Source organism: Bufo gargarizans, chromosome 7, assembly GCF_014858855.1.
Source record: "Bufo gargarizans isolate SCDJY-AF-19 chromosome 7, ASM1485885v1, whole genome shotgun sequence".
In the NCBI taxonomy this organism is placed as follows: Eukaryota; Metazoa; Chordata; class Amphibia; order Anura; family Bufonidae; genus Bufo; species Bufo gargarizans.
Window position 1 is genome coordinate 161,376,881 of NC_058086.1, and position 25,792 is coordinate 161,402,672.

A 25,792-nucleotide genomic window follows, 5' to 3' on the forward strand; every position below is an offset into this window, starting at 1 on the left:
TGTACAATACATATGTCTATGTGCTAGGGAAACAGGATTGCCAACCATTCAGAAATGTACGGACAGTCATCTGTGTCCAGCAGAAAAAACATGGTCTGTGAATATTTTTTTTATTTTTGAACGTACAGCATACAGTGCAAACAGGGGACATCAGAGTAAATCACTTCATGTCCAGTGCTGCACTCAGGCAATGGGCGATCTCCTGAAGTCGTTGCTCAGCGAAATCCTTATTTGTCGCCACTGGTGTCAAGTCATTTTAACATACCGGTGCCTTTGTGAACCTCTGCCTCAGGGTGCGGCCACACGTCAAGGCCATGTTGCGTTTTTGGTTCGGCAAAAAAAAAAATAACACTCGCACAGAAGACGTAAATGACATTAAGGCCTCATGCACACAGCCATATTTTGTATCTGTGTCTGATCTGCATCATTCATTTTTATAGATCCGCAAAAAACACAAATGTCATTCGTGTGTCTGTTCCGAAAATGATAGAAAATGTCTTACTCTGGTCCGTGTTACGGAAAAGAATAGTTATTTCTAGTAATGGGAGTTAGAAAAAAACGTGGAGTGCACATGGAAGGGCGTCTGTATTTTGCAGATCTGTGGTTTGCGGACAGCAATACGGACACGTTCGCGTGCATGAGGCCTAATGTAACCCTACTTTGTAATTAATGTCATTGAAATCTGCTGTGTGTTTTCCCTTTGCTGGAACCAAACGCACCATAACTGCAGTTTTTTTTAGTTTTTTTGGGGCATCAAAAATGCAGCACAGCAGTGACGTATGCGGCTTACAGCTAAAGTTGTGGTCAGTCTGTGGCCACTGTAGAAATGCATCCAAATGTAAAATTGCTGGAAATTATGACGTCTGGACGATATTTGCAGAAACATTGAACTTTCTCTCCCAGAAACTGACAACTATACAGAAATGAGCGGCGCTACATAAGCCATGCTCATCCCTCTGGCCACAAAGTATGTGAACCCTTTGGAATGATATGGATTTCTGCAGAAATTGGTGATAAAATGTGATCTGATCTTCATCTAAGTCACAACAATAGACAATCACAGTCTGCTTAAACTAATAACACACAAAGAATTAAATGTTACCATGTTTTTATTGAACACACCATGTAAACATTCACAGTGCAGGTGGAAAAAGTATGTGAACCCCTAGACTAATGACATCTCCAAGAGCAAATTGGAGTGAGCCGTCAGCCAACTGGAGTCCAATCAATGAGATGAGATTGGAGGTGTTGGTTACAGCTGCCCTATAAAAAACACACACCAGTTCTGGGTTTGCTTTTCACAAGAAGCATTGCCTGATGTGAATGATGCCTCGCACAAAAGAGCTCTCAGAAGACCTACGATTAAGAATTGTTGACTTGCATAAAGCTGGAAAGGGTTATAAAAGTATCTCCAAAAGCCTTGCTGTTCATCAGTCCACGGTAAGACAAATTGTCTATAAATGGAGAAAGTTCAGCACTGCTGCTACTCTCCCTAGGAGTGGCCGTCCTGTAAAGATGACTGCAAGAGCACAGCGCAGACTGCTCAATGAGGTGAAGAAGAATCCTATAGTGTCAGCTAAAGACTTACAAAAGTCTCTGGCATATGCTAACATCCCTGTTAGCGAATCTACGATACGTAAAACACTAAACAAGAATGGATTTCATGGGAGGATACCACAGAGGAAGCCACTGCTTTCCAAAGAAAACTGTTTGCACAAGAGCACCTGGATGTTCCACAGCAGTACTGGCAAAATATTCCATGGACAGATGAAACCAAAGTTGAGTTGTTTGGAAGAAACACACAACACTATGTGTGGAGAAAAAGAGGCACAGCATATCAACATCAAAACCTCACCCCAACTGTGAAGTATGGTGGTGGGGGCATCATGGTTTGGGGCTGCTTTGCTGCGTCAGGGCCTGGACGGATTGCTATCATCGAAGGAAAAATGAATTCCCAAGTTTATCAAGACATTTTGCAGGAGAACTTAAAGGGCTTCTGTCAGCCCAATAAACCGTTTTTTTTTTGGGGTTAATAATAATCCCTACACTGTGAGCTCCCTATACATAAGCTAAATATTCATTTTGGTTCAGTAGAATTTGATAAAAAGCTATTTTTATAATATGTAAATTACCTTGCTACCAGCAAGTAGGGCGGCTACTTGCTGGTAGCAGCCGCATCCTCCGATCCTAATGACGCCCCCTCCGCATTGTGATTGACAGGGCCAGGGAACGGAATCGTTCTCTGCTGGCCCTGTTTGAATTCCAAATATCGCGCCTGCGCCGTACCTGTCTTTAATCGGCGCAGGCGAACTGAGAGGCGGCCGCTCTCTCGGCCGCTCCATCCTCAATGCGCCAGGTGTAGATGTGACGTCATCGGCGCAGGCGCATTGAGTATGGTGCGGCCGCCTCTCAGTGCGCCTGCGCCGAATAAAGACAGGTACGGCGCAGGCGCGATATTTGGAATTCAAACAGGGCCAGCAGAGAACGATTCCGTTCCCTGGCCCTGTCAATCACAATGCGGAGGGGGCGTCATTAGGATCGGAGGATGCGGCTGCTACCAGCAAGTAGCCGCCCTACTTGCTGGTAGCAAGGTAATTTACATATTATAAAAATAGCTTTTTATCAAATTCTAATGTATAGGGAGCTCACAGTGTAGGGATTATTATTAACCAAAAAAAAACGGTTTAGTGGGCTGACAGAAGCCCTTTAAGGCCATCTGTCCACCAGCTGAAGCTCAACAGAAGATGGGTGTCGCAACAGGACAACGACCCAAAGCATAGAAGTTAATCAACAACAGAATGGCTTAAACAGAAGAAAATCTGCCTTCTGGAGTGGCCCAGTCAGAGTCCTGACCTCAACCCGATTGAGATGCTGTGGCATGACCTCAAGAAAGCGATTCACACCAGACATCCCAAGAATATTGCTGAACTGAAACAGTTCTGTAAAGAGGAATGGTCAAGAATTACTCCTGACCGTTGTGCACGTCTGATCTGCAACTACTGGAAACGTTTGGTTGAAGTTATTGCTGCCAAAGGAGGTTCAACCAGTTATTAAATCCAAGGGTTCACATACTTTTTCCACCTGCACTGTGAATGTTTACATGGTGTATATAAAATAAAAACATGTAATTCTTTGTGTGTTATTAGTTTAAGCAGACTGTGATTGTCTATTGTTGTGACTTAGATGAAGATCAGATCACATTTTATGACCAATTTGTGCAGAAATCCCTATCATTCCAAAGGGTTCACATACTTTTTCTTGCAACTGTATTACGCAGTACTGCTCCCCAGCTGCTGCAGAACATCATAAAACACACCTGAGATGCTGCAGATCATCAGAATGCACACCTAGATATCACAAAAACTTATTTCTCAAAAGGATAAGGAGATTTTACATCAATCCAGGGCGGACAGGAATAGTTTCCCTTCTGTTTCAAAGAGGTTCTGCAGCAGCTGAGGAATAATGTGCCCACTACCGTAGACCGCCGATTGCAACTCAGAGTTCAGAGACCTATCAAGGGACAAATGAAAGATCCGGAGAATAACATTTCAACATGTCTAGTTCTCAGTTGTAAAGGCTATATTATTTTATAATTGCATTTTACTACTGCATTTTTTTGCTAAAAACATTTTTTCGTTGGTCGCAACAGGGTTAAGTTTCAGCCCATCTGCAGACTGACACTTTCTGTTTAATGCTGAGCCCTGTTATGCTGCTGTTCTGAGGGCTGGATATATATATACCCCTCCTCTCTGAATTCCCGACAGATCATAAACACCGACTATAGCTCACTTCTTATCAGTTTGTTAAGAGTATGGCTTAAGCTGAATTTACATTGCTGGATTGTTCGGCAAGGTGATTGTTCGGGTGATTGTTGATGCGGACACCTCAATCATCATTTCTGGGCAGCAGATCGATCCGTCTAACCAGCACTCTGCTGCCCAGAAACAATTAAATTTGTATGAGGATGAGCGATGACCGTCTTCATACAAATGAGCAGGCAATTTTTGGGAAGGAACGCTTCCTTCCTGATAATTGCCTGCTCATCACCCCTGAGTGTTTATGAGCTGTCAGAATTTCTGAGATAAGGGGGTTATTCATTCAGCCCTAAGAAAGCAACATGATGTGACATTGTGAAGCAGAGAGTGACAGTCTGCACACAGACTGAAACTTAAAGGGGTTTTCCAATCACATACATTGGAGGCACATCGCTAGGATATGCCCCCTTTGGGACCCACACCTACACAGAGATTGGAGACAGACAGTTTTGGAGGGGGCGCAGCCACCCTCCATTCATTTCTATGGGGCTGCTGAAAATAGCAGAACACCACCTTCCCCCTTCTGTTCTCTGTGTAGGTGCAGATCCACCATTGTCTCGGATGGTAATACCCCTTTAACACTGCAAAACAAGAGCTGCATAAACTGCAAAAAAATATTTTTAGCCCAAAATGAGTAAAATGCAATCATAGACACTGCTACAGTTCTCCCGGATGTTTTTACCCGGCTGCAGCGGTGACATCACGTTACCAACATATGACCATTGCAGCAAAGCGCTGAAGATGCCAGTGGTTGGCTGCAGCAGCCAGATGTTGATGTGACGTCACCAGTGCAGCCGGGTAAACAAAGCCTGGCCAGGAGAACTGGGGCTGTGGAGCTGGATCTGCTAGGTAAGTACTGCTCAGTTCTTATTGTAGGCCATTTCCTAACATTTGTCCAGCTTCTTGCTGAAACATAAAAAGCCCAAAAACCCCCAGTTAGAACCATCTGGAGACTGCAGTTACTATTAATTATATATAGGTTATATTTGCTTTATTAGATGCAAACTCGCTTCAAATAAGCAAAAAAATAATAAAAAATGAACAAGAGGTATTTTCCTCAGGAACCAGAATGACAGATAATCGGATTCTCAAGCCGAGGAGATAAAAAGCAGATCCGCATATGTCTGTGCCACAGGATTACAGATAAGCTCTTTTCCTCATGTCTCAGACTGAACGGAGAACGCACTGCAACCTGGACCTGATGGTTGTACCCATACAATGCATCATCTGCACACATGGTCACATACATGAAATGCAACCTGCACTGACCCAGTATACAATTATGGAAAGGTCTCCCTTTCCCTCTCAAATAGGGCAAATGTATCTGTACGGATAGCTGTCAGCCGTTCGTACTGGTAAATCCTGTTGATCCTATCGAGTACTGCCTGATAATTTAGTGACAGAACGCCACTGGGAGGCAATATGGATCCTGGCAGCTAACAAAATATATTGGGTCAATTTAAATCTGGCGTGCGTCAACTTTGATGGCCTATCGCCTAAAAGAAAGACCGATGGCGTAGGGGGGAGGGTGTGCCCCAGCAGGGATGAAAGTAGATCGCTAATGCGACTCCAGAACCTGGAGGCATTGGGACAGGTCCACCAAGTATGTAACATCGTACCCTCCCCTCCACACCCCCGGAAGCAGATAGAAGGGACCTCAGGGTATATGTGGTGTAATTTGACAGGCACCAGGTATGTCCGATGGAGGATTTTGATTGAGGTCTCTGCCAGGGCGGTTTGCCACGACCCCCTCGAGAGCGTCTGGGAGCGTTGGTACCATCTAGACACACTGAATTCCTCCAATAAATCAGCCTCCCATTCCAACGTAGCTTGGAGCCCTGGAAGTTGTTTTTTTAACCCATTTTTGACCAGCGCCCTACATGTACAGCACTGGCCGGGGCCTTAAAGATGGCGCCAGCTTGCAAGAGTTGCAGGTGCCATAGCCGCCAGGTGCCTGCTGTTTTAAACAGCAGACACCCGGGCCTAATGTTCACGACCGGCGGTAATTGAGGACGATAGCGTACTTTTAACCCTTCAGATGCCATGGTCAAACATGACCATGGCATCTGGAGTCGCAAAAACTAGGAAGCGAGCAAAAACCTCCAGAGCTGAACGGGTTAATAACTAATGCATTAACAGGAATGTATATGGATGCGCACACACGGATATAATGCATTGGGATTTCCGAAATTCTATCCTCACCTGGTTTTTCTCATCTTTGATTACATCTAGTAAGACATCGAGCTGGTCCTCCTCCAAACACTTCTGACAAGTCACCAGGAACACATTGGTGTCTTCTTCTTTAAATTCTTCTTCTGAAAGTTTTTGCTGAAAGAGAAGGAGATACAATCGGTCAAACTCCAAATAATTATTTCGTACATTATTACTACTAAAAAAATAAGCAAACACATAGTCAGGTTCCCTTTAATGTAATTCTAAGTAACTGTCATAAACTTTGTGCTGCCCATACTAACGGCAGCATAAAGTAGAGACAGGTGAGTTGATTTCAGCGGTCTGTCATTTATAAGTTAAAAGTAAGTGGTTGTCGAGAACCAAGATCACAATCATTGCAGACTGGGCCTGGAAAAGAGTCCCGGCCACCTGAGGAGTCATGGTTATTGATGAATTCCTGCTGATGACTGACAGTCTCCTACCGAGTTTTCTCCCTTTCTCTCTAGGAGAGAACTGCCAATCATCAGCAGATGGTGAGAGAGCAGGAGGTTAGGAATAACCAGGACTCTTCTCAGGTAGACTGGACTCTTTTCAAGGCCTTGGCTGCAATGATTATGATGCTGACTTTTAGCTCATGACTGACATGAAATCAGCATGTCTGTCACTTATTTTATGCTGCTGTCAGTGAGGTCAGCATTAAGTTGATGACGGGTTCCCTTTAAAGTGAAGCTAAAGCCTTCATAACTATTAGCTCTGCAGTTGGCAAATGCAAGATATGTCCTCTGTGTTACAGAGCTTAAAGTGTCGTTCGATAGATCTTAGGCCAAGTCCACACACACACACACAAAGTGTCCATTTTAATCCCCATTTGTTTACAGCATCAGGCCTGTTTCAGACAAATGCTTGCAGTCCGGAAATCACCCTCTGTGTGTGAGCGTGAGCCTCCTTTCCGGACACTGCTCGTCTTGCAGGATCGCACGGCATTATACTGATTTATAATGCTATGTGTCTCTGCATGACCTTACTCACACAAAGAGCGTGATTTCTGGACTGGACACACGTGTGAAACAGCCCTAAGGCTCTGTTCTGGTAGGTTTCTTTTTTTTTTTTTCTTTCCACAAAAATAAAGAACATGATGATTAAAGGGGTTGTCCGGAGCTGAATCTGAATATAACCCCTTCTTCACCCCTCCAGCCCATATGAGTTGAGCATCGGAGCATTTCGCGCTCTCCTTTGCCCTGCGCTATATAGGGCAGGGCAAGGGCTTTTTCTGCAGATCCAGTGACGTACAGGGCTCTGCTAGGCAGCGGTTTTCGCCTAGCAGTGTTCCCCAGTGTCTTCACAGGCACTAATAGGCGGCTTTTAGCGCTGCCCTGGCCTGTAAAACAGAGCCTGCCCATTAGTGCTGGTGACATCATCAGGAACACTGTAAGGTGGAAGCCTAAACAAGAAGCCCTTGTCCTGCACGATGCAGCGCAGGGCAAGGGGGAGCATCGGAGCATGAAATACGGGCTGGGGGGGTGAAGAAGGCCTGAAATGAACCCGGACAACCCCTTTAATTATAGTCAATGGATGACGGATAGAAATGGAGTCTGTTCCCTTTGTATCAGTCACTTAGGGCTCTTTCACACTTGCGTTGTTCTGATCCGTCATGTACTCCATTTGCCGGAATTACACGCCGGATCCGGAAAAACGCAAGTGAACTGAAAGCATTTGAAGACTGATCCGTCTTCAAAATGCTTTCAGTGTTACTATGGCAGCCAGGACGCTATTAAAGTCCTGGTTGCCATAGTAGTAGTGGGGAGCGGTATACTTACAGTCCGTGCGGCTCCCGGGGCGCTCCAGAATGACGTCAGAGCGCCCCATGCGCATGGATGACGTGATCCATGCGATCACGTCATCCATGCGCGTGGGGCGCCCCGACGTCACTCTGAAGCGCCCCGGGAGCCGTACGGACGGCAAGTATACTGCTCCCCTGCTCCCCACTACACTTTACCATGGCTGCCAGGACTTTAGCGTCCCGGCAGCCATGGTAACCATTCAGAAAAACGAGATTTTTGTATAACTTACCAGTAAAATCTCTTTCTCGCTCTTTCCTTGGGGGACACAGAAGACCTTGGGTATAGCTCATCTCCATAGGAGGCGTGACACTAAGTGAAAACTGTTAAGCCCCTCCTCCACAGCTATACCCTCAGCCTGGAGAGAGAGACTGCCAGTTGCGTGTCCAAGCAGTGAGAAAAGGCAAAGTCCAACAAGGAACCAACAAGCCAACTACCCAACGGGTAACAAAAACTTGGAAAACGTACAGAGAAAAAACAATGAATGGGTGGGTGCTGTGTCCCCCAAGGAAAGAGCGAGAAAGAGATTTTACTGGTAAGTTATACAAAAATCTCGTTTTCTCGCCCAGTTTCCTTGGGGGACACAGAAGACCTTGGGACGTTCAAAAGCAGTCCAAAAGGGGGAGGGACCACAGCACCAAGGTGAAGCACCCGAAAGGCATCAATGAACCGCCGCCTGTAAACCCAGGCGGGGTAAGGCAGCATCTGCCAAAGTCAGAGTATGCACCCTGTAGAACTCAGTAAGGCGTGCAAGGCAGACCTGTGGCCGCCGTGCCCAAATGCACGGCCGAAGCCCAATGCCTCCGGCCCAGGAGGCACCGACCGCTCTGGTGAAAGGAACGGTGACACCAAAGACAGAATCCTGCCCTTGGTGCGGTAACCTCAGCAATAGCCAATCTGATCAAGCGGAGGAAAACCACCCTGGAGTCTGTCAACCCTATGCACAGCCCTCCTGGAAACCCAAGAGGCCGAACGACTGCAAGAGTCGGAGATCTCCAAGTAAAAACGGCAAGGCCCAAACAACGTCCAAATAGGTGAGGTGTTGAAGCGAAAGGCAAACACCACCTTCAGAAGGAAGGAAGGAAGGAAGAAACGGGATGCAGAACAGCCCTGTCCTGGAAAAGACAAAGCTCGTAACAAAAAAAGGGGCCATTCCGGCACCCGTCAGAGACACGACTGATACGGAACACAACCGTACAGGACAGAAGGGGTAGAGAGAACTCCTGTAACGGCTCCAAGGACAAGATTGGAGCGCCGAGAGTACAGTACAGAGGAACCAAAGAGCCACTCCGAGGAAGAAGGTCTGGACATGCCCCGAGGGCCGGGGAACGCTGGAAGAGGAAGGACAGCGCCGACACTTGACACTTCAAGCAAAGGAGTCCCAGTCCCAGGTCCAGGCCGGACTGGAGAAAGACAGAACCATGGGGGGGAGAAGGGCAGAGTGGGGAATGCCCAGCTACCCACCGACACCCAGACAAAAAACCCTAAGTCCAACGACAGATCCTGGACGAAACACAGCCAGGAGCGAACAGTAGCGAGCCCGCTGGAGTCACCTGGGCAAGCGGATAAAAACCCAATGTGACCAGGCGCAGACCAGTAACACGGGCAGAAGGGTCGGCAAAAACTGGTCCCGTCGGCCTCCGAGCAACGTTGTCCCGTATCCACCCGGAGTGGGGGAGCAGAAGGACAGACGGAAGGGAACCGAAGGGTCCGCCCAGCATCCGCCAGATGCCAGGACAAGACAGGACAATCTGGACCGAAGGGCAGTCCCCCCAAGTTACCAAGAAGGTAAGTCTACAGCAGGACCATAGCCTAGAATGGAAAACGCAATCTGCACCCAGCGGGAGGACAGAACGCGGTAGACCCAGCAAGAGGCACACAGCAAATACAGCCAGTGTGAACAAGGGAGACAGTACGAGACCAAAGGAACACCGGAACCATCCACATGAACAACCATGCTCCCCCCAGAGGGGAGGACAGTGAAGGAACAGCCTCTGAAGCCTGGCCGGGCAGAAGCCACATCGGCGTGATCTGTACCGAACGGGGAGCCAAACAGAGCCGGCGAGACAAGGTAGTCGAGACAGAGGCCGGCATCACACCCCCCAACCGAAAGGAGGAGTGGGCAGCAGGGAAGTCATAGGACAGCCCAAAAGCAGAACCCTGCTACACTGTGAGACGCCAGGTTCACCGCCTCGCAGAAGGCAAATACCCTGAAGAACCCAAGGTGGAAGTCCTCCGGACCTGGGTAATAGAGCATCCAAGAGAAGTTGGGTGATCTACCCGAGAAGAGTGGCCCGAACCTGGTAGCAGATCAGACCGAAGCGTAGAGGGCGCCAAGAGGAAGGACTCATACCACACTGCATCCGAAGAGGAGGAAATGGTAATAGGCGAAGGAACCATAGTCCCGCCAGAGCCAACGAAGAATCCGAGGGGCGCTGCAGACAACAGCACGCATCTAGGAACCACGAACACTTCCCGGGAGGAAGGGCCAACGAAATGAATGAGTACCACCCAGCTCGGTGCAGTAGAGAGCACAGAGCCCTCCGGGTCAGGTGGACAGAACGATCTCTGTAGAGACGAGTGCAAGGCTTGCGGCAAGTAACCCAAGAGAACAAAGGGATGTCGCAGGAAGGAGGGGAAGCATACGTACGAGCAGCCCCGTAAGCAGTGAGAAGGCCAACCCACCTACGGGAGGAGAAGGCAGAAACGGCCCAAACAACGCACAAGAACGGCCGCTCCCTGCAAAAAAGACACTCAGAGAAGAGGGCCAGCCACAGAGTGCCCCAGCATCTATGGAAGTGCAAAGTGCAACCTGAAAGGGAGTTATGCATAAGCCTAGCATGGCACGCGATGGAACGTAAGCAGTCCGCCCCGAAAGAGGGGAAATGTACCTGGCAAACTGCAGTCGGCAAGAGTGCAAAGGCCCACCCCAAAAGGGGGTGACGCCTAAGGCCGTACCTACTCCAGAGACATAGGACATACCATACAATCCTGCAGGAGCGCAGGAGGTCCACCTAGTGAAAGGGGGACATGCACAGGGTTATCCTAGCATTAAGAGAGCGTGCAATAATTCCCCCAACACCGAACTTTGTGAGAGTGCAACCACTCCGCCAATGAAGGGGACATGTACAAGTCCAGCACAGCACGTACAAGGACAGCCGTGAATCTCATGAGCGTGCAAAGGTCCGCCCATGGAATGAGGGGTGGTCACACACAAGGCCAGCACCGAATCCAATGGGAGTGCAAGCGTTCCACCCATGTACGGCGCTGGTGCGATGTGTAAACATGACGCCCGCTTGCACGTGCAGCGGGCGTCATGCACATGGCCAGCATCTCATCCAGGGAGAGTGAGAGCACCCTGCCATGTACGGGAGTCATGCACATAACCAGCAACGTACTGGCGAGAGACAAACACAGTCAGTGAGAATGTGTGTATGTCGCCTGAGGAAGGGAGGCATGCCCATGGCCGGCAGCGAATGCGAATCCAGTGAGAGTGCGTACACCGCCCACGGAAGAGGGGCCATGCACATGGCTGACAGCGGATCCAGCGAGAGTGCAAGCACCCCGCCATGGAAGGGGTTCATGCACATGGCCAGCAACGCACCGGCGAGAGAACAACCACAGACAGAGGGAGTGTATGCATGCCGCCTGAGGGAAGGAGGCGTGCCCAAGGCCGGCAGCGAATCCAATGAGAGTGCAGCATACCACCTATGGAAGGGGGTCATGCCTATGGCCAGCCGCAAATCCAGTGAAAGTGCAGCGTTCCGCCTATGGAAGCGTGTCGTGCACCTGGCCAGTACCGCATCCGGTGAGAGTGCAGATTTCCGCCTAATAAAAGGGGGACATGCACATGATCGGCAACAAATCCAGTGAGAGTATAGCGTTCCGCCAATGGAAGGGGGTCACGCACATGGTCGACCGCGAATCCAGCGAGAGTGCTGCGTTCCGCCAATGGAAGGGGGACGTGCACATGGCCAGTACCGTATCCGGTGAGGGTGCAGTATTCCGCCTATGGAAGTTGGTCACGCACACGGCCGGCAGCGAATCCAGTGAGAGTGCTGCGTTCCGCCTATGGAAGGGGGACGTGCACATGGCCAGCACCGTATCCGGTGAGAGTGCAGTATTCCGCCTATGGAAGGGGGTCACGCACACGGCTGGCAGCGAATCCAGTGAGAGTGCAGCGTTCCGCCTATGGAAGGGGGACGTGCACATGGCCAGCACCGTATCCGGTGAGAGTGCAGTATTCCGCCTATGGAAGGGGGTCACGCACACGGCTGGCAGCGAATCCAGTGAGAGTGCAGCGTTCCGCCTATGGAAGGGGGTCGTGCACATGGCCAGCACCGCGCCTAAGAAGGTCATACACAGGGCCAGCCCGCAGCCAGGGAGAGTGCAGTATCCCGCCTGGGAGGGGGGGGGTCATGCCCATGGCAGGCACCATACCTGGAGAGGGTGACGAATGCTGCCTACAGAACTGACCGCATGCACTTGGCCCGCGCTGCATCCCGGGAGAGGGCAAGAAACCGCCTAAAAGGGGAAATGCACCTGGCAGCGACGCAGGCTGGGAGCGCGAAACCATGCTGCCTATGGAAGGGGGGCATGCAGACAGGCAGCACTACTGCGATGAGGCTGCAGCGTCCTGCGCAGCCCACAAGAATCTGTTAGACATCTGTTTATTCATTATTATTTCATATTTTTTTTTTATTTTTATTTTTTTTATTTAAAACAGCCTCTCTGAGGCTAAAGGGGAACCACCATATAGGGCACAGATTCTCTTGATGCAAGAGAAAAAAGGGGTGGCCAACCATACAGGCCCATTGGGAGCCGGCCTGCACCCAAAGGGTTAACAGGGAGCCGGCCTGGGGGCCGGCGCTGCGATCCACTGGGGGCGGAGGAAGCCCCAGGCGGGAAGAATTCGCGCCTGGAGAAGTACCCGCCCCCTCCAACAAAGGCCAGACTTTCGCGGCCTAGTAGGCCGTAAAGCCGGGGCCTAAATTTGTGCGGCGCCCGGCCGACCGGGGCCGCATAGTATTATATACCGCCGGGACTGAGGCGGAGCGGCGCATTAAACCGGCCGCGGGAGCCCACCCCGCAGGCCGGAAGAGTCGGGCCCAAATGGAGTGCCGGAATTGCGGCCCCGCAGGCCCGATGGCGGCCCAGCAGGTCATTGCGGCGCCCGGCCGCACCGGAATGTCCATGCCGGCCGGAGGCGAGGTCTGTCAGGAGCGGGCCCCAGGCCCTGAGCAACGCTCCGGTAAGGAGATGGGGGGACCCCGAGATCGGGTGCCCGCGTAGTATCATATACCGGCGGGACATCAAAAGATAAAGGGGGACAGCAGCTGCATGTCCTATGGGGCCAGGAGGGGGAGGGGGGGAGCAGGGAGCAGATTGCCGCCCTGCGGCACCCCAGGGGCCAGCCTAGATCCAGCAGTGGAAGGGTTAAGGTTTGTCCAGGGATTCGAACTCATGACCTCTGCCATCAGAGGCAAGGCATTCACCATCACAGCTATGAAAGCTGTTCAGAGAGGCACAGTATGGGCCATGGGGGGGGGGGGGGGTTAGGCACGCAGGAGACCGGGTGGTGGTGGTGGTGGAAAGGGGGGGGTCGTAGGGCTGGAGAAGCCAATCTCTCACCATAGCCGTCTTCACCCTCGGTCCATTCCAGCAGGGTCGCCCCTTCAGCTACTGGCACCGTAGTGGCAGGACGCTGGAAGAGGGGCTTGGCGTGCGGGCGACCCTTGCGCTGGCGGGATACAGGGGAGCTGGGCTGCCCTGGTCCACCTTGCCTTCTGTGGGGGAGGCAGCAGTGCGGATGACCGGCACTGGCGCAGCTCGACCCCGGGAGAAACAGAGAGGTCTAGTGCGACTCTGTTGTCCCTGATGATCTGGAACAAAAAGAAAAGAAAAAAGTAAAAATCAAAATTTAAACAAGGAGAATCAGCCCTGCAGTAGCAGGGAGTGTCTTGCCTCCTTGGACACTAAGCAAAAACTGGCAGTCTCTCTCTCCAGGCTGAGGGTATAGCTGTGGAGGAGGGGCTTAACAGTTTTCACTTAGTGTCACGCCTCCTATGGAGATGAGCTATACCCAAGGTCTTCTGTGTCCCCCAAGGAAACTGGGCGAGAAAAGCTAAACGTCGGATCCGGTAATGCGCCGAAACGACGTTTAGCTTAAGGCAGGATCCGGATTAATGCCTTTCAATGGGCATTAATTCCGGATCCGGCCTTGCGGCAAGTCTTCAGGACTTTTGGCCGGAGCAAAAAGCGCAGCATGCTGCGTTATTTTCTCCGGCCAAAAAACGTTCCGGTCCTGAACTGAAGACTTTTTCTCTCCATTCAGAATGCATGGGGATAATCCTGATCAGGATTCTTGCGGCATAGAGCCCCGACGACGGAACTCTATGCCGGAACAGAACAACGCAAGTGTGAAAGAGCCCTTAATCCTTTTAACAGATCTGTTACTTTCAGAGAGGTCCACGCTGAGGTGAACCCACCCTTAGGCCTCATGCACACAACCGTAACAAATCATTAAATTCGCACACATCTATGTGAATATTTTTTGTGTGTTTCTGGTCAATATGGCACCATATGTAAAAGCGAAGACTGTTGAAAGAAAAAAAGTTGTTCCAAAAGTTGTTATTGGTCACCATATCAGATCAGCAGGGTCTAGAAGGTGGACAACCCCTTTTAATGAAGGAAATACATAAAGCTTACAAATTTTTGTATGAGCACTTGGAGGTCTGCCGTAGCCGCCATTGTACTTGGCCAGGTGGACAGGTGAAGGATACCCAGGCAATCTGTAATCAAAGTGAGAAGAGAATGGTTAACGCACTGCGCTCCAGTCATTCTGTACAGCACTACTATTGGGGCTCATGCACACAAATGAGTTTAAAGGGGCCGTGCCAAGTTATTAGTCAAAGCACATTTCCCAAAGCCTCCCGAATGAAACTAATTTGTAATTACGTTTTTTCTGAAAGTGCACCATTCCCAAGATATCATCCCCCCCGAATGCCTGCAGTCTATGGCTTACCAGCTCGAGCATACACCGCCTTCTATCGCATCTCTCCACAGCCTGCATGATGCCTACGTGACCACTTCTCCGTTCACCCTCACTGGTGGTATGCAAAGAGGTAGCAACCAGATTCCACCTTTTTACCTTTACACCAGATTTGATAAATCTCCCCCTATGAGAAAACCAGGCTGCAGTATTTGACATACCTCAGAGAGCCCCATCTGTGTGAACAGGGCCGCTGCAGTAATCACCGCCATTGCTCTGCTTGGAGCAGCTGTACCGGATCAGTCACCTGACAGACAGTAGTCGCCCCAATACACTGCACTGGAATCCATCATTTAACCGGAATAAACAGCCGGCCGTCTTCTCCGGCTTCCTGACGCAGTCAGGGATCAGCAACCTTCGGCACTCCAAATGCTGTGAAACTACAACTCCCAGCATGCAAACTTAGGGATGTATTACACTGGCCAATTCTTCGGCCGATAAGCGCTAACGAGCGTTCACATGAATGCTCGTCAGTAGAGTTGAGCGAACTTGTGTTTTAAGTTCGGCGTCTAAAGTTCGGGTTATCGAAGAATTGCATCATGGATTCCGCTACCACGGATTGTAACGGAATTTAGAATCCATAACACGATTCTTCGATAACCTGAACCCGAACTTTAGACGCCGAACTTAAAACACAAGTTCGCTCAACACTACTCGTCAGCGATCATCTTGCAGTGTAATAATGCCGCAGATTGACAGATGAATGAGCAAACGCATACTTAAAAATCAGCACTTGCCGGCAGCGGATTGTGGTATCTAATCACAATATGCCGCTGGCAAACCACTGGACAGCATGGGGACAAGCAGTGACATTAGTGATCACCCCTCCCCATACTGTGGAGGAGATCACTGCCTGTAATAGCAGCGGTCTCCTCCGGTAGCGAGTAGGCGATTGCCAGGAGGGAACGCTTCCTTCCCAAAAAATCGCTTGCTCAATCGGCATTACTCGGCTATTCTGCCAGCTTCCACAGGAGTAAAAGGAGGATTCTGGGAGTTGTAGTTGCCGCTCCCTGTCCTAAACGAATGCTCTTATCCAGTTACAGATGGTTATAATTTACAGCAGAGGATCATTATATAAACCTCTGACTGCAGCGTGCTGTATATGACGTGTGGATACACTTCAGCTCAGAAACCCCTGTACACTGCTGAATATAATAAGCTGACAGGACTCACCTGCCCGACTGCAGAGTGGAGGAGGAAGTGGCAGGACTCAGCTCCTGCTATACGGGCTACAGGGGGAAATCCTCTCCCTCATGTCAGTACAGTGTGACAACACAGAGGACATGCAGTTCAGCAGATTTGAAAGGCTGCGTTCCAAATCTCACATGGGAAGTCTATCTAGCAATACCGAGGCTTGAAACGCATATAATAACCATTATAGAGTCTTGGAACGCAGATATTTTGTGACTGAGGCTTGAAACGCAGACATAGCCATGACAGCGTCGTGGAACGCAGATCGTTTGCGAGTGAGGCTTGAAACGCGCCTAATGTGACTAATAGAGGCTTGGACCGCACAAGAGTAGGTCAATGAGGTTCGGGTGTAACGTTACATTACCCTACTTCGGGAGATTTCCCTACCTCCTAAATTCCGGTCGCACTGCTAATGACGTGAGGAGGCGTTCCTGAGGTTTGACGATCTGCGCATGCGCAAGTGGACAGTTTATGGAAAATCTCAGCGAAGTTCAGCTGCACACCGGGACACACTGCGCTTGCGCCGGAGAGCCTCACACTTGAAACGCAGAAGTGTACGAAACAGAGGTTTGGAACGCGGCGTGGAACGCAAAAGTGTGTGTAGAGGAGGCATGGAACGCACAACCCGGAACTATTTTTTTTTTTTATGTTCAACATGGCGGAGAGACGGACCACTGGAAAATCACGCAAGTCCCCTAGAAAGAGTGTCGGTAAGGTAAAATACACAATAAGTGATCTGGAGGTCATTGCTCTATGTGGTGGTTGTACTGTACTGGCACACTTCACAGGTGATGTGGACACCTTTTAAAGGCAGCCATAGACATGAGAACGGTTATGACTGCCCACTGTTAAAAAAGATGCTGTGGGTAGTTTGATTGGCATAGCTGAGGTGACCGGTAAAGAGCTCTGTAATCAGAAATAGTAATAAGTGATAATATGCACTTCTATGGTGTCACATCGGAATAGACTGTCCGGAGGATACAAAACCGCTGCTTTCCTTGCCTAAAGTGAACGCTGCTGACAGGTGTGTGCAGCCGCTCATCCCCTCTCCATATAGCAGTAAACATACCGCGCAGTCTCTTCGTACTCCTCACAGACATCGTCACACTTCCATTGGAAGGCAATGTCATATCTTGAACGGCTCAAGGTGACTGTTTCCCTTTAAAGGGGTTCTCCAGGCTTTACTTAAAGGGGTTGTCCGATCTCAGACAATGGGGGCATATCGCTAGAAAATGGAGTCCTGAAAGTGGTGGAGAAGCGCGCTGCGCATGCGCAGCCGCCCTCCATTCATTTTCTATAGGGCCCCCAAAAATAGCGGTGGCCGGTCATGCGCGGTGCGCTCCCATTCACTTCTATGGGGAGAGCACTCGGTGGTGGCCGGACCGGAGTGGAAGAGAGAAAATTTTAGCAGTCCTTACCCGTTCATTGTGCAACCAATTCTCAGCTGTGATCACGTGACCGTTCAATTGGCTGCAGATTCTTCCGCTGAGGTCCCGGCCAGTTGTCTTCCGTATAATGTACGCGCATCAGGTCAGGACCTCCTCGAGGTCATCTCACGGAAAGTACTATGCAATGAACAGGGGATTGCAAATGAAGTATTATTGCAATATTCATGCAGTAAAGCATTTTACGCCGGTCTTTTATTCCGCCTGCACTGCCGGGGATGCACATAATTTACGCCGAGTTGTGCGCCTTGTTATAAATGAGGTGCGTCTTTGGCAGTCCGTGCACCTGGAGTGAAAACATTTATGCCTCTTTCCACTCCTAAGTGGCCAGGAGAGCGTAAAAACGCCAGTGTGACAAAATATCCATCGCATGGCCCTCTAAAAAGGTCTCAAAAAGGGGTCTTGAAACTTTTTTATGCCAAAAACTGGTGTAAACGTGTTAGTAGATGACCCCCATTGTTTTGTTGTGTTACATTGCATTTTCCTTCTTAGTGGCGCCCTCTCCTGTTTATTTCTCTGGTCCCCCTTCTCCTGCAGTCAGAGGTGGACTAACATGCCCAGCAGCTTCCCTGCTCCCTTCGCCCCCCTCAGTGCTTTCCTAGCGATTTCATAGCGAAGAGACCAAGACACTTCTTCAGTCCTCCCTTCTTCTAAATTCATAGAAATGGATAGCTATAGCTCTCTGGTCAGAGGAGAATGAAATAGTGGGGGCATCAGGGGCGTAGCTATAGAGGAAGGTTTCTCGGCTTCGGTCCTCGGGACCGACCTACCGGTCAGGATTTGGGAATATCCCACAGAATGAATACCTGTGGTCAGTCCTGACGCATGGACACTAATTATATCACCTGCTCAATACTAATGAAAATCCTGAAAACATGACCGGCAGGTGGGTCCCGAGGACCAAGGTACAGAGGTAGCAGTCGCTACCGGGCCCAGGAGCCTGAGGGGGCCCAAAGACCCTTGTGCACATAAGAAGACACTGGTATGATAGAAAGTGCATGCTGGTCAAGTTACACCTCTGGCTGGAGGGAAGGGGTTAGGTCAATAATTTGGCATGGGGAGGGGGGGGGTGGAATGTTTCAATTTTGGCCTCAGGCAGCACCAAGGCTATGTGCTTCCTTGGCCACAAAACATTAAGGAAAGGGGGCATGTAAACCTGGCATTAGGATGGGTTTCTAGAATTGTTACTGGAATGACATCTTAAAGGTTTATCTCTTGAAGACAACCCATGTCCTATTTTGGCATATGGTTGTAATAGCAGGGTATCTCCCCGGATCCCCTCTATGAGACAGAATGGAGAACAGCATATTAGCACTTTTTGGGAATATCTCAAGAACGGTACGTCCTAGAGTGCTGAGACTCAATCTAAAACCTTCCCAGACACCCGATGTACCTATGTGCCAAATGTGGTGCAGATCGGTCCAGTCGTTTGTCCATGTATAAAGAACAAACATCAGACGACAGACAATACATTTTTGTATATATAAGAGATTAAAGGGGTTATCCAACTCCTATAATGCCCTCTCACAGATTGCACTTACCTCGCTCCCCAGCACCTGCATCGCTTCTGATGCCTGCACAGCCGCCGCTGCATCTCCCCATCGTGCGGATAAAAACATCCTGCGACGCGAGGGGGTCAGCCAATAGCAGGTCACAATGGGAACGAGCCCCCCTAGCATCACCCGCGATGCTAGTGAGGCTCGTTCCCTACGCGACCTGCTATTGATGGCTGCATCAGAAGTGCCGCGGGTGCTGGGGAGCGAGGTAAGTGCAATGTGTGTGTGTGGGGGGGTCATTATTGGTCTTGAATAACCTAATACACCTATTCAATTATGAAACCTCAATGAAAATTCCAGTATTGCCATTATATTTATTATTATTAATGATTGCATTATTTATGTTCTGTGTTTCCTTTTTATTTTTGCTAATCCTCTATTTTTCTCTTTGTATCAGGTAAAGTACAGTTCAGTGAGGCAACTACTGAAGATGCTGCAAAGAGGTAAAGTCCCTGCAGCTTTCAGTCATTTTCTATACAGTTCATGACTTTGGTTTTTTGTATTTGTAGTTCACATTAAAACATCGATCTGTCAATCAGACAGTGGTTTTTCCGAAGTTTCTGCAAATATCGCGACACTTACTTCATCTCGTTTCTATCACGCGTCACTTTATTTCTTTGCATAAATTACTGTATCAAAATACTAAGACGAACTCTGCTTCATGCCTCATTAATGAAGTTCTGCTTCGTATTTTATGGTAATAAACAGAGTGACGCGTGATGGAGATGAGACGAAGTAAGTCTCGCGATATTTGCAGAAACTTCAGAAAGACCTCCTTGGAGGACATACATTTTTACAGTAGGACAAAGCCCATGTTATTAACAAAGTTTTTAAAAGATTTGGGTTCGGATACAGCAATCTTAACCCAATTCACTCAACCCTAGTTATCAATATAAAAAAAGCGAACAACCCCTTTAAGTCTCCTCTCCTCCTCCCTCCGACACTGATCCCTCACTTTGAATTCACTGGTAAAAATCCATGTTAGGAGACTCAGGGGAACACGAATTAGCAGCTTCACTGAGGGAAACTCGACAGAGAGGCTCAAACACAGGAACCGCTGCTGCTGTGTAGTCAGTGTTTTACTACCTCACCCCATTGCTGAATTCACAGCTACACTGCTTAGTATCGCTGTCTAAAGTCCTCCTCTTTGCAGCTACATCTGTGCACATAGATGGAGAAGCTGGAGCTCCTCTTCTTTATGTGTGCTGTGTATTAGAGACATCATAGCAGTTAGTCTCTGCGCACTAGCTCAGGGAAAGCTGATAATAGAGATGGCGCTGCAGCAGTCATGTGTTGTTCGGCAAGACATCACCGCTGCAGCCAGGTAAATGGATACCGGCCGGGAGCACCAGAGCGACTGCATGAGTTCTGCCAGGTAAGCAATGATCACTTCTTTCTTCACTGCTACTATGGGAGATCTAAAACTAGCCGAGTGCTGGCTCGGCTATTTCCGGCAGGCCCATGGCAGTGTATGGGGAGGTGGCCACCCGCTTGCTCTCCATTCACCGCAATGGCTGCTCCGCTATTTTCCGAACTCCCATAGCAATGAATGGAGTGCAAGCTGTGCATGTGTGGTATGCCCTTCTTTAGGGTGCATTCACACAACCGTAGGTCCGGGTCCTCATCTGTTTCTGAATTTTGCGGAACGGGTGCGGACCCATTCATTTCAATGGGTGTGCTGTCCGCATCTTTAGTTCCATTCCGTGGACTTAAAAAGGCATTTCAATCATAGGGCTGGCCGTGTATGTTTGGCAAAATGCGGAATGCACACGGCCGGTGTCCCTGTTTTGGCTATCAATGTGCTAGATAGGAATACCCCTTTAACATAAAGATGTGATTTAAACAGTAGATAATTTTCTGATGACACCTTCCCTAAATACAATAAAGCAGTAGGTCTCTGATCTTGACCGTATATACCGCCTGCTGGTTATTATTATTCATGACTTCTCACTGTACATATAATGATTGCATTTGACCATTAGCTCAGCAGTGGTTGCTGAAGGCAGCACAAACCATAACAGATGTCCTCGTAATCTTTAATATACATAATTATTAATATATCTGAGCTGTCATAATATATATCTGTATGAACCCCCCCAGGAGAGCGGCTCTGGAAAATGCCATTCGGAAGAAAATCGAAACTGAGAAAAGGGCGCATCAAATTGTTGAACGGCTCCTTGAGAACAACATCTCCGAGGATTTCCTGATGGACTGTGTAGGTCTCTATGGTGTTTTCTAACATCACTTTCCTGGAGTTGTGCGCTTCTAGAGCTCCCATTATTTTCTATGTAGGGTGAAGGTCACGTGTAGCCCCCTCCATTGACAACAGGGGACGACTCAAACCTAGCTGAGAGTTTTATGATTGGAAGGATAAAAAAAAGTCTCTTTTAAATGGGGTTTTCCAGGAATGGATAATGATAACCTCCTCAGGATAGGTCATCATTATCACATTGGCGGGGGTGCGGGTCCTGGCACCCCCACCAATCGGCTGTTTCAGCGAGCTGCTGCGTTCACCGGAGCTCACTCCAAACGGAGCTGGGCTTAGTAGGGAAAGGGGTGTGGCTTCATAGGAAGGGGAATTTTTCTCAAAGTAAGGCTACTTTCACACTTGCGTTTTTTTTTTCCGGCATAGAGTTCCCTCCTAGGGGCTCTATACCGGAAAAGAACTGATCAGTATAACCCCCATGCATTCTGAATGGAGAGTAATCCGTTCAGGATGCATCAGGATGTCTTCAGTTCAATCTTTTTGACCGATTAGGACGGAGATAATACCGCAGCATGCTACGTTATCTCCGGCCCAAAAAACGGAAGACTTGCCTGAATGCCGGATACAATCTGGCATTTTTTACCATAGGAATGTATTAGTGGCCTCTGACCGTGAACTGCCATACTGCGCCGGAGCGCCGCCCCCGTCCCCATTATAGTCAATGGGGACGGTACGGCAAAATAGCGGGTGAACAGCCTGCCAGATCCGTCCTGCCGCAAGTGTGAAAGTAGCCTAAGCCAACCAGAGGTCAGTATAAAGCTAGACACCACACTTCTCATCCAGCCTGCACCCCTGTGCTGAATCTGCCGCAGGTGCGGACGCTGGTCTAAGCTTACACCATACAATATCCTTGTATAGTAGTATTATATGGAGGGACTGAACAGTTTATAAACCTGCAACAAAAACATAAATCTTGATTGTAAAGCTTTACTTTATGTATATATATATTTTTTCTATAGGCCAAATTTATTTCTCCATCGCACTATAAGGATATAGTAGAAGAGCGATCCATTATAAAGATATGCGGCTATCCCATCTGCAAAAACACCCTTGAAAACGTAGGTATACATACATTTCACAGGTTCAGTGATTAACATCAGCCACGTGGTCATCCAATGTAAAACATTGTGGGGGAGATTTATCAAAACTGGTGTTGGGGCGGGTTCGTTATTGAATTACGTTATAGGTTCCGTTATAGCAGAGTGATAACGGAATATAATGGAATGCAAAACAAAACCCTTTAAGAGACCTTCCGTTTTTCTCCATCCTAATACGTCTATGGGGACACTTGATGGTTCCGTTTGTTTCAGTCAAGTGTCCCCATAGACGTATTAGGATGGAGAAAAACGGAATGTCTCTCAGCATGCAGGCTTGTTGTGACTTGTGTGAATGCTCCCAGTAGGACAAGCGAAATGAAATGAATGAATTGGGACAAAGCTGCAGTATCAGACATAACCACAAATTTGACAGACACTAAATAACCTGATCGGGGGACAAAATCCGCTTGTTCTGTGTCTGCATTTTCTGACAGATTTCACACTATGATTTACGAAGGGTGAAAATGCGAAGAATTCTCATCACTTTGCTGCTGCTGTAATACATTACGGATTTTCCACCCGCAAATCCGGATAGAAAATCTTTAGCATTTTCACTTTGTGCGGGAGTACTTGCAAGTTCCACCAGCTTGTTGATGGTTTCCAAATATTGGTAGAATATTTTTGTACAATGTCATTTTAAGTCCTTTCATTCCAGTACTGTATTGTTTGCTATGAATCATATTGTAAGAGCTGGAATCTGTTTTAAAATATCCCTGATCTTTATTTATTTTTTCCCTCCCAAAGGTACCGAAACAAAAGTATAAAATATCTACCAGAACCAACAAAGTATATGATATTACAGAAAGAAAGGCAAGTATCACATAGCAGTGGCCTCTTGCGCCTTTTTATTTCAAATTATTTTGGACGTACCGGTCTATGTGCCATCCGCATTTTATTTTATTTTTTTCGACCCCATTGACTTCAATGAGTCTGTGGTCTGCATTTGGCAAAAATATTCTGCTTTCTGCATCTGTATATAAATCCTATATAAAAAGATAGAACATGTCCCTTACTTGGCAGCAAAATGCGGACCACAAACCCATTGAAGTCATTGCGACTGCAACACGGTTGGTATCCGTATTTTCCAGATCCGCAAAATACATCCACTCATGTGCAGGAAGCTACATCTGGATATCTGGCATGCGGTGGATTATATTGCACTATGATTGTGTTATTCGACACAACTTATCATAATGTCTCCGTATGTCTCCTGGACAATAGACATATCTAGTGCTTATTACAAAGGTTATCAGCGGGAAAATTTTTCACCAATGCATTATTCTCTGCAAATAAGGCAGATAGTATATTATATATATATATATATATATATATATATATATACACGATATAACTCTATCATAAATATCCTATACAACTGTATCATATATATCCGATATAATGGTATCATATTTATCTGATACAATGGTATAATCTACAGGTGAAACTCAAAAAATTAGAATATCGTGCAAAAGTCCATTTATTTCAGTAATGCAACTTAAAATTTGAATTTTGTGAAAAGGTTCAATATTCTAGGCTCAGTGTCACACTCTAGTCAGCTAATTAATCCATACCCCCTGGGCAAAGGGTACCTCAAAATTGTGACTTTGGGGTTTCATAAGCTGTAAGCCATAATCATCCAAATTATAACAAATAAAGGCTTGAAATATCTCGCTTTGCATGTAATGAGTCTAAGTTGCATTACTGAAATAAATGAACTTTGCACGATATTAAAATTTTTGGAGTTTCACCTGTATGTCCAATACAATGGTATTATATACAGTGGCAAGAAAAAGTATGTGAACCCTTTGGAATGATATGGATTTCTGCACAAATTGGTCATAAAATGTGATCTGATCTCATCTTAGTCACAACAATAGACAATCACAGTCTGCTTAAACTAATAACACACAGAAGTAAATGTTACCATGTATTTATTGAACACACCATGTAAACATTCACAGTGCAGGTGGAAAAAGTATGTGAACCCTTGGATTTAATAACTGGTTGAACCTCCTTTGGCAGCAATAACTTCAACCAAACGTTTCCTGTAGTTGCAGATCAGACGTGCACAACGGTCAGGAGTAATTCTTGACCATTCCTCTTTACAGAACTGTTTCAGTTCAGCAATATTCTTGGGATGTCTGGTGGGAATCGCTTTCTTGAGGTCCAGCCACAGCATCTCAATCGGGTTGAGGTCAGGACTCTGACTGGGCGACTCCAGAAGGCGTATTTTCTTCTGTTTAAGCCATTCTGTTGGGTCGTTGCTTTGGGTCGTTGTCCTGTTGCAACACCCATCTTCTGTTGAGCTTCAGCTGGTGGACAGATGGCCTTAAGTTCTCCTGCAAAATGTCTTGATAAACTTGGGAATTCATTTTTCCTTCGATGATAGCAATTCGTCCAGGCCCTGACGCAGCAAAGCAGCCCCAAACCATGATGCCCCCACCACCATACTTCACAGTTGGGATGAGGTTTTGATGTTAGCTTTCTTTGCCTCTTTTTCTCCACACATAGTGTTGTGTGTTTCTTCCAAACAACTCCACTTTGGTTTCATCTGTCCACAGAATATTTTGCCAGTACTGCTGTGGAACATCCAGGTGCTCTTGTGCAAACTGTAAACGTGCAACAATGGTTTTTTTGGACAGCAGTGGCTTCCTCTGTGCTATCCTCCCATGAAATCCATTTTTGTTTAGTGTTTTACGTATCGTAGATTTGCTAACATGGATGTTAGCATATGCCAGAGACTTTTGTAAGTCTTTAGCTGACACTCTAGGATTCTTCTTCACCTCATTGAGCAGTCTGCGTTGTGCTCTTGCAGTCATCTTTACAGGACGGCCACTCCTAGGGAGAGTAGCAGCAGTGCTGAACTTTCTCCATTTATAGACAATTTCTTATACCGTGGACTGATGAACAGCAAGGCTTTTGGAGATACTTTTATAACCCTTTCCAGCTTTATGCAAGTCAATAATTCTTAATCGTAGGTCTTCTGAGAGCTCTTTTGTGCGAGGCATCATTCACATAAGGCAATGCTTCTTGTGAAAAGCAAACCCAGAACTGGTGTGTGTTTTTTATAGGGCAGGGCCGCTGTAACCAACACCTCCAATCTCATCTCATTGATTGGACTCCAGTTGGCTGACTTTTCACTTTAATTAGCTCTTGGAGATGTCACTAGTCTAGGGGTTCACATACTTTTTCCACCTGCACTGTGAATGTTTACATGGTGTGTTCAATAAAAACATGGTGACATTTCATTCTTTGTGTGTTATTAGTTTAAGCAGACTGTGATTGTCTATTGTTGTGACTTAGATGAAGATCAGATAACATTTTATGACCAATTTGTGCAGAAATCCATACTGTATACCCA

General features: G+C 47.7%; 2 protein-coding genes across 2 annotated transcripts in view; one reads left to right on the plus strand and one right to left on the minus strand.

Moving 5' to 3' along the window:
- The window catches only part of GLMN (glomulin, FKBP associated protein), a 45,993-nt gene extending 29,697 nt beyond the window's left edge, over positions 1–16,296 (minus strand). Inside the window, exons 1-3 of the mRNA XM_044301730.1 lie at positions 16,050–16,296; positions 14,534–14,616; positions 6,018–6,143 (exon numbers count right to left, since the gene is read on the minus strand). Coding sequence (XP_044157665.1) covers positions 6,018–6,143; positions 14,534–14,575 — 168 coding nt within the window. The 5' untranslated portion in view covers positions 14,576–14,616; positions 16,050–16,296. The remainder of the gene's footprint in view (positions 1–6,017; positions 6,144–14,533; positions 14,617–16,049) is intronic.
- Positions 16,297–16,694: 398 nt separating this feature from the next.
- RPAP2 (RNA polymerase II associated protein 2) overlaps positions 16,695–25,792 on the plus strand; it is a 91,802-nt gene continuing 82,704 nt past the window's right edge. The window contains exons 1-5 of the mRNA XM_044301409.1: positions 16,695–16,777; positions 19,466–19,511; positions 21,169–21,283; positions 22,294–22,392; positions 23,176–23,241. Of these exons, the coding sequence (XP_044157344.1) occupies positions 16,714–16,777; positions 19,466–19,511; positions 21,169–21,283; positions 22,294–22,392; positions 23,176–23,241 (390 nt within the window). The 5' untranslated portion in view covers positions 16,695–16,713. The remainder of the gene's footprint in view (positions 16,778–19,465; positions 19,512–21,168; positions 21,284–22,293; positions 22,393–23,175; positions 23,242–25,792) is intronic.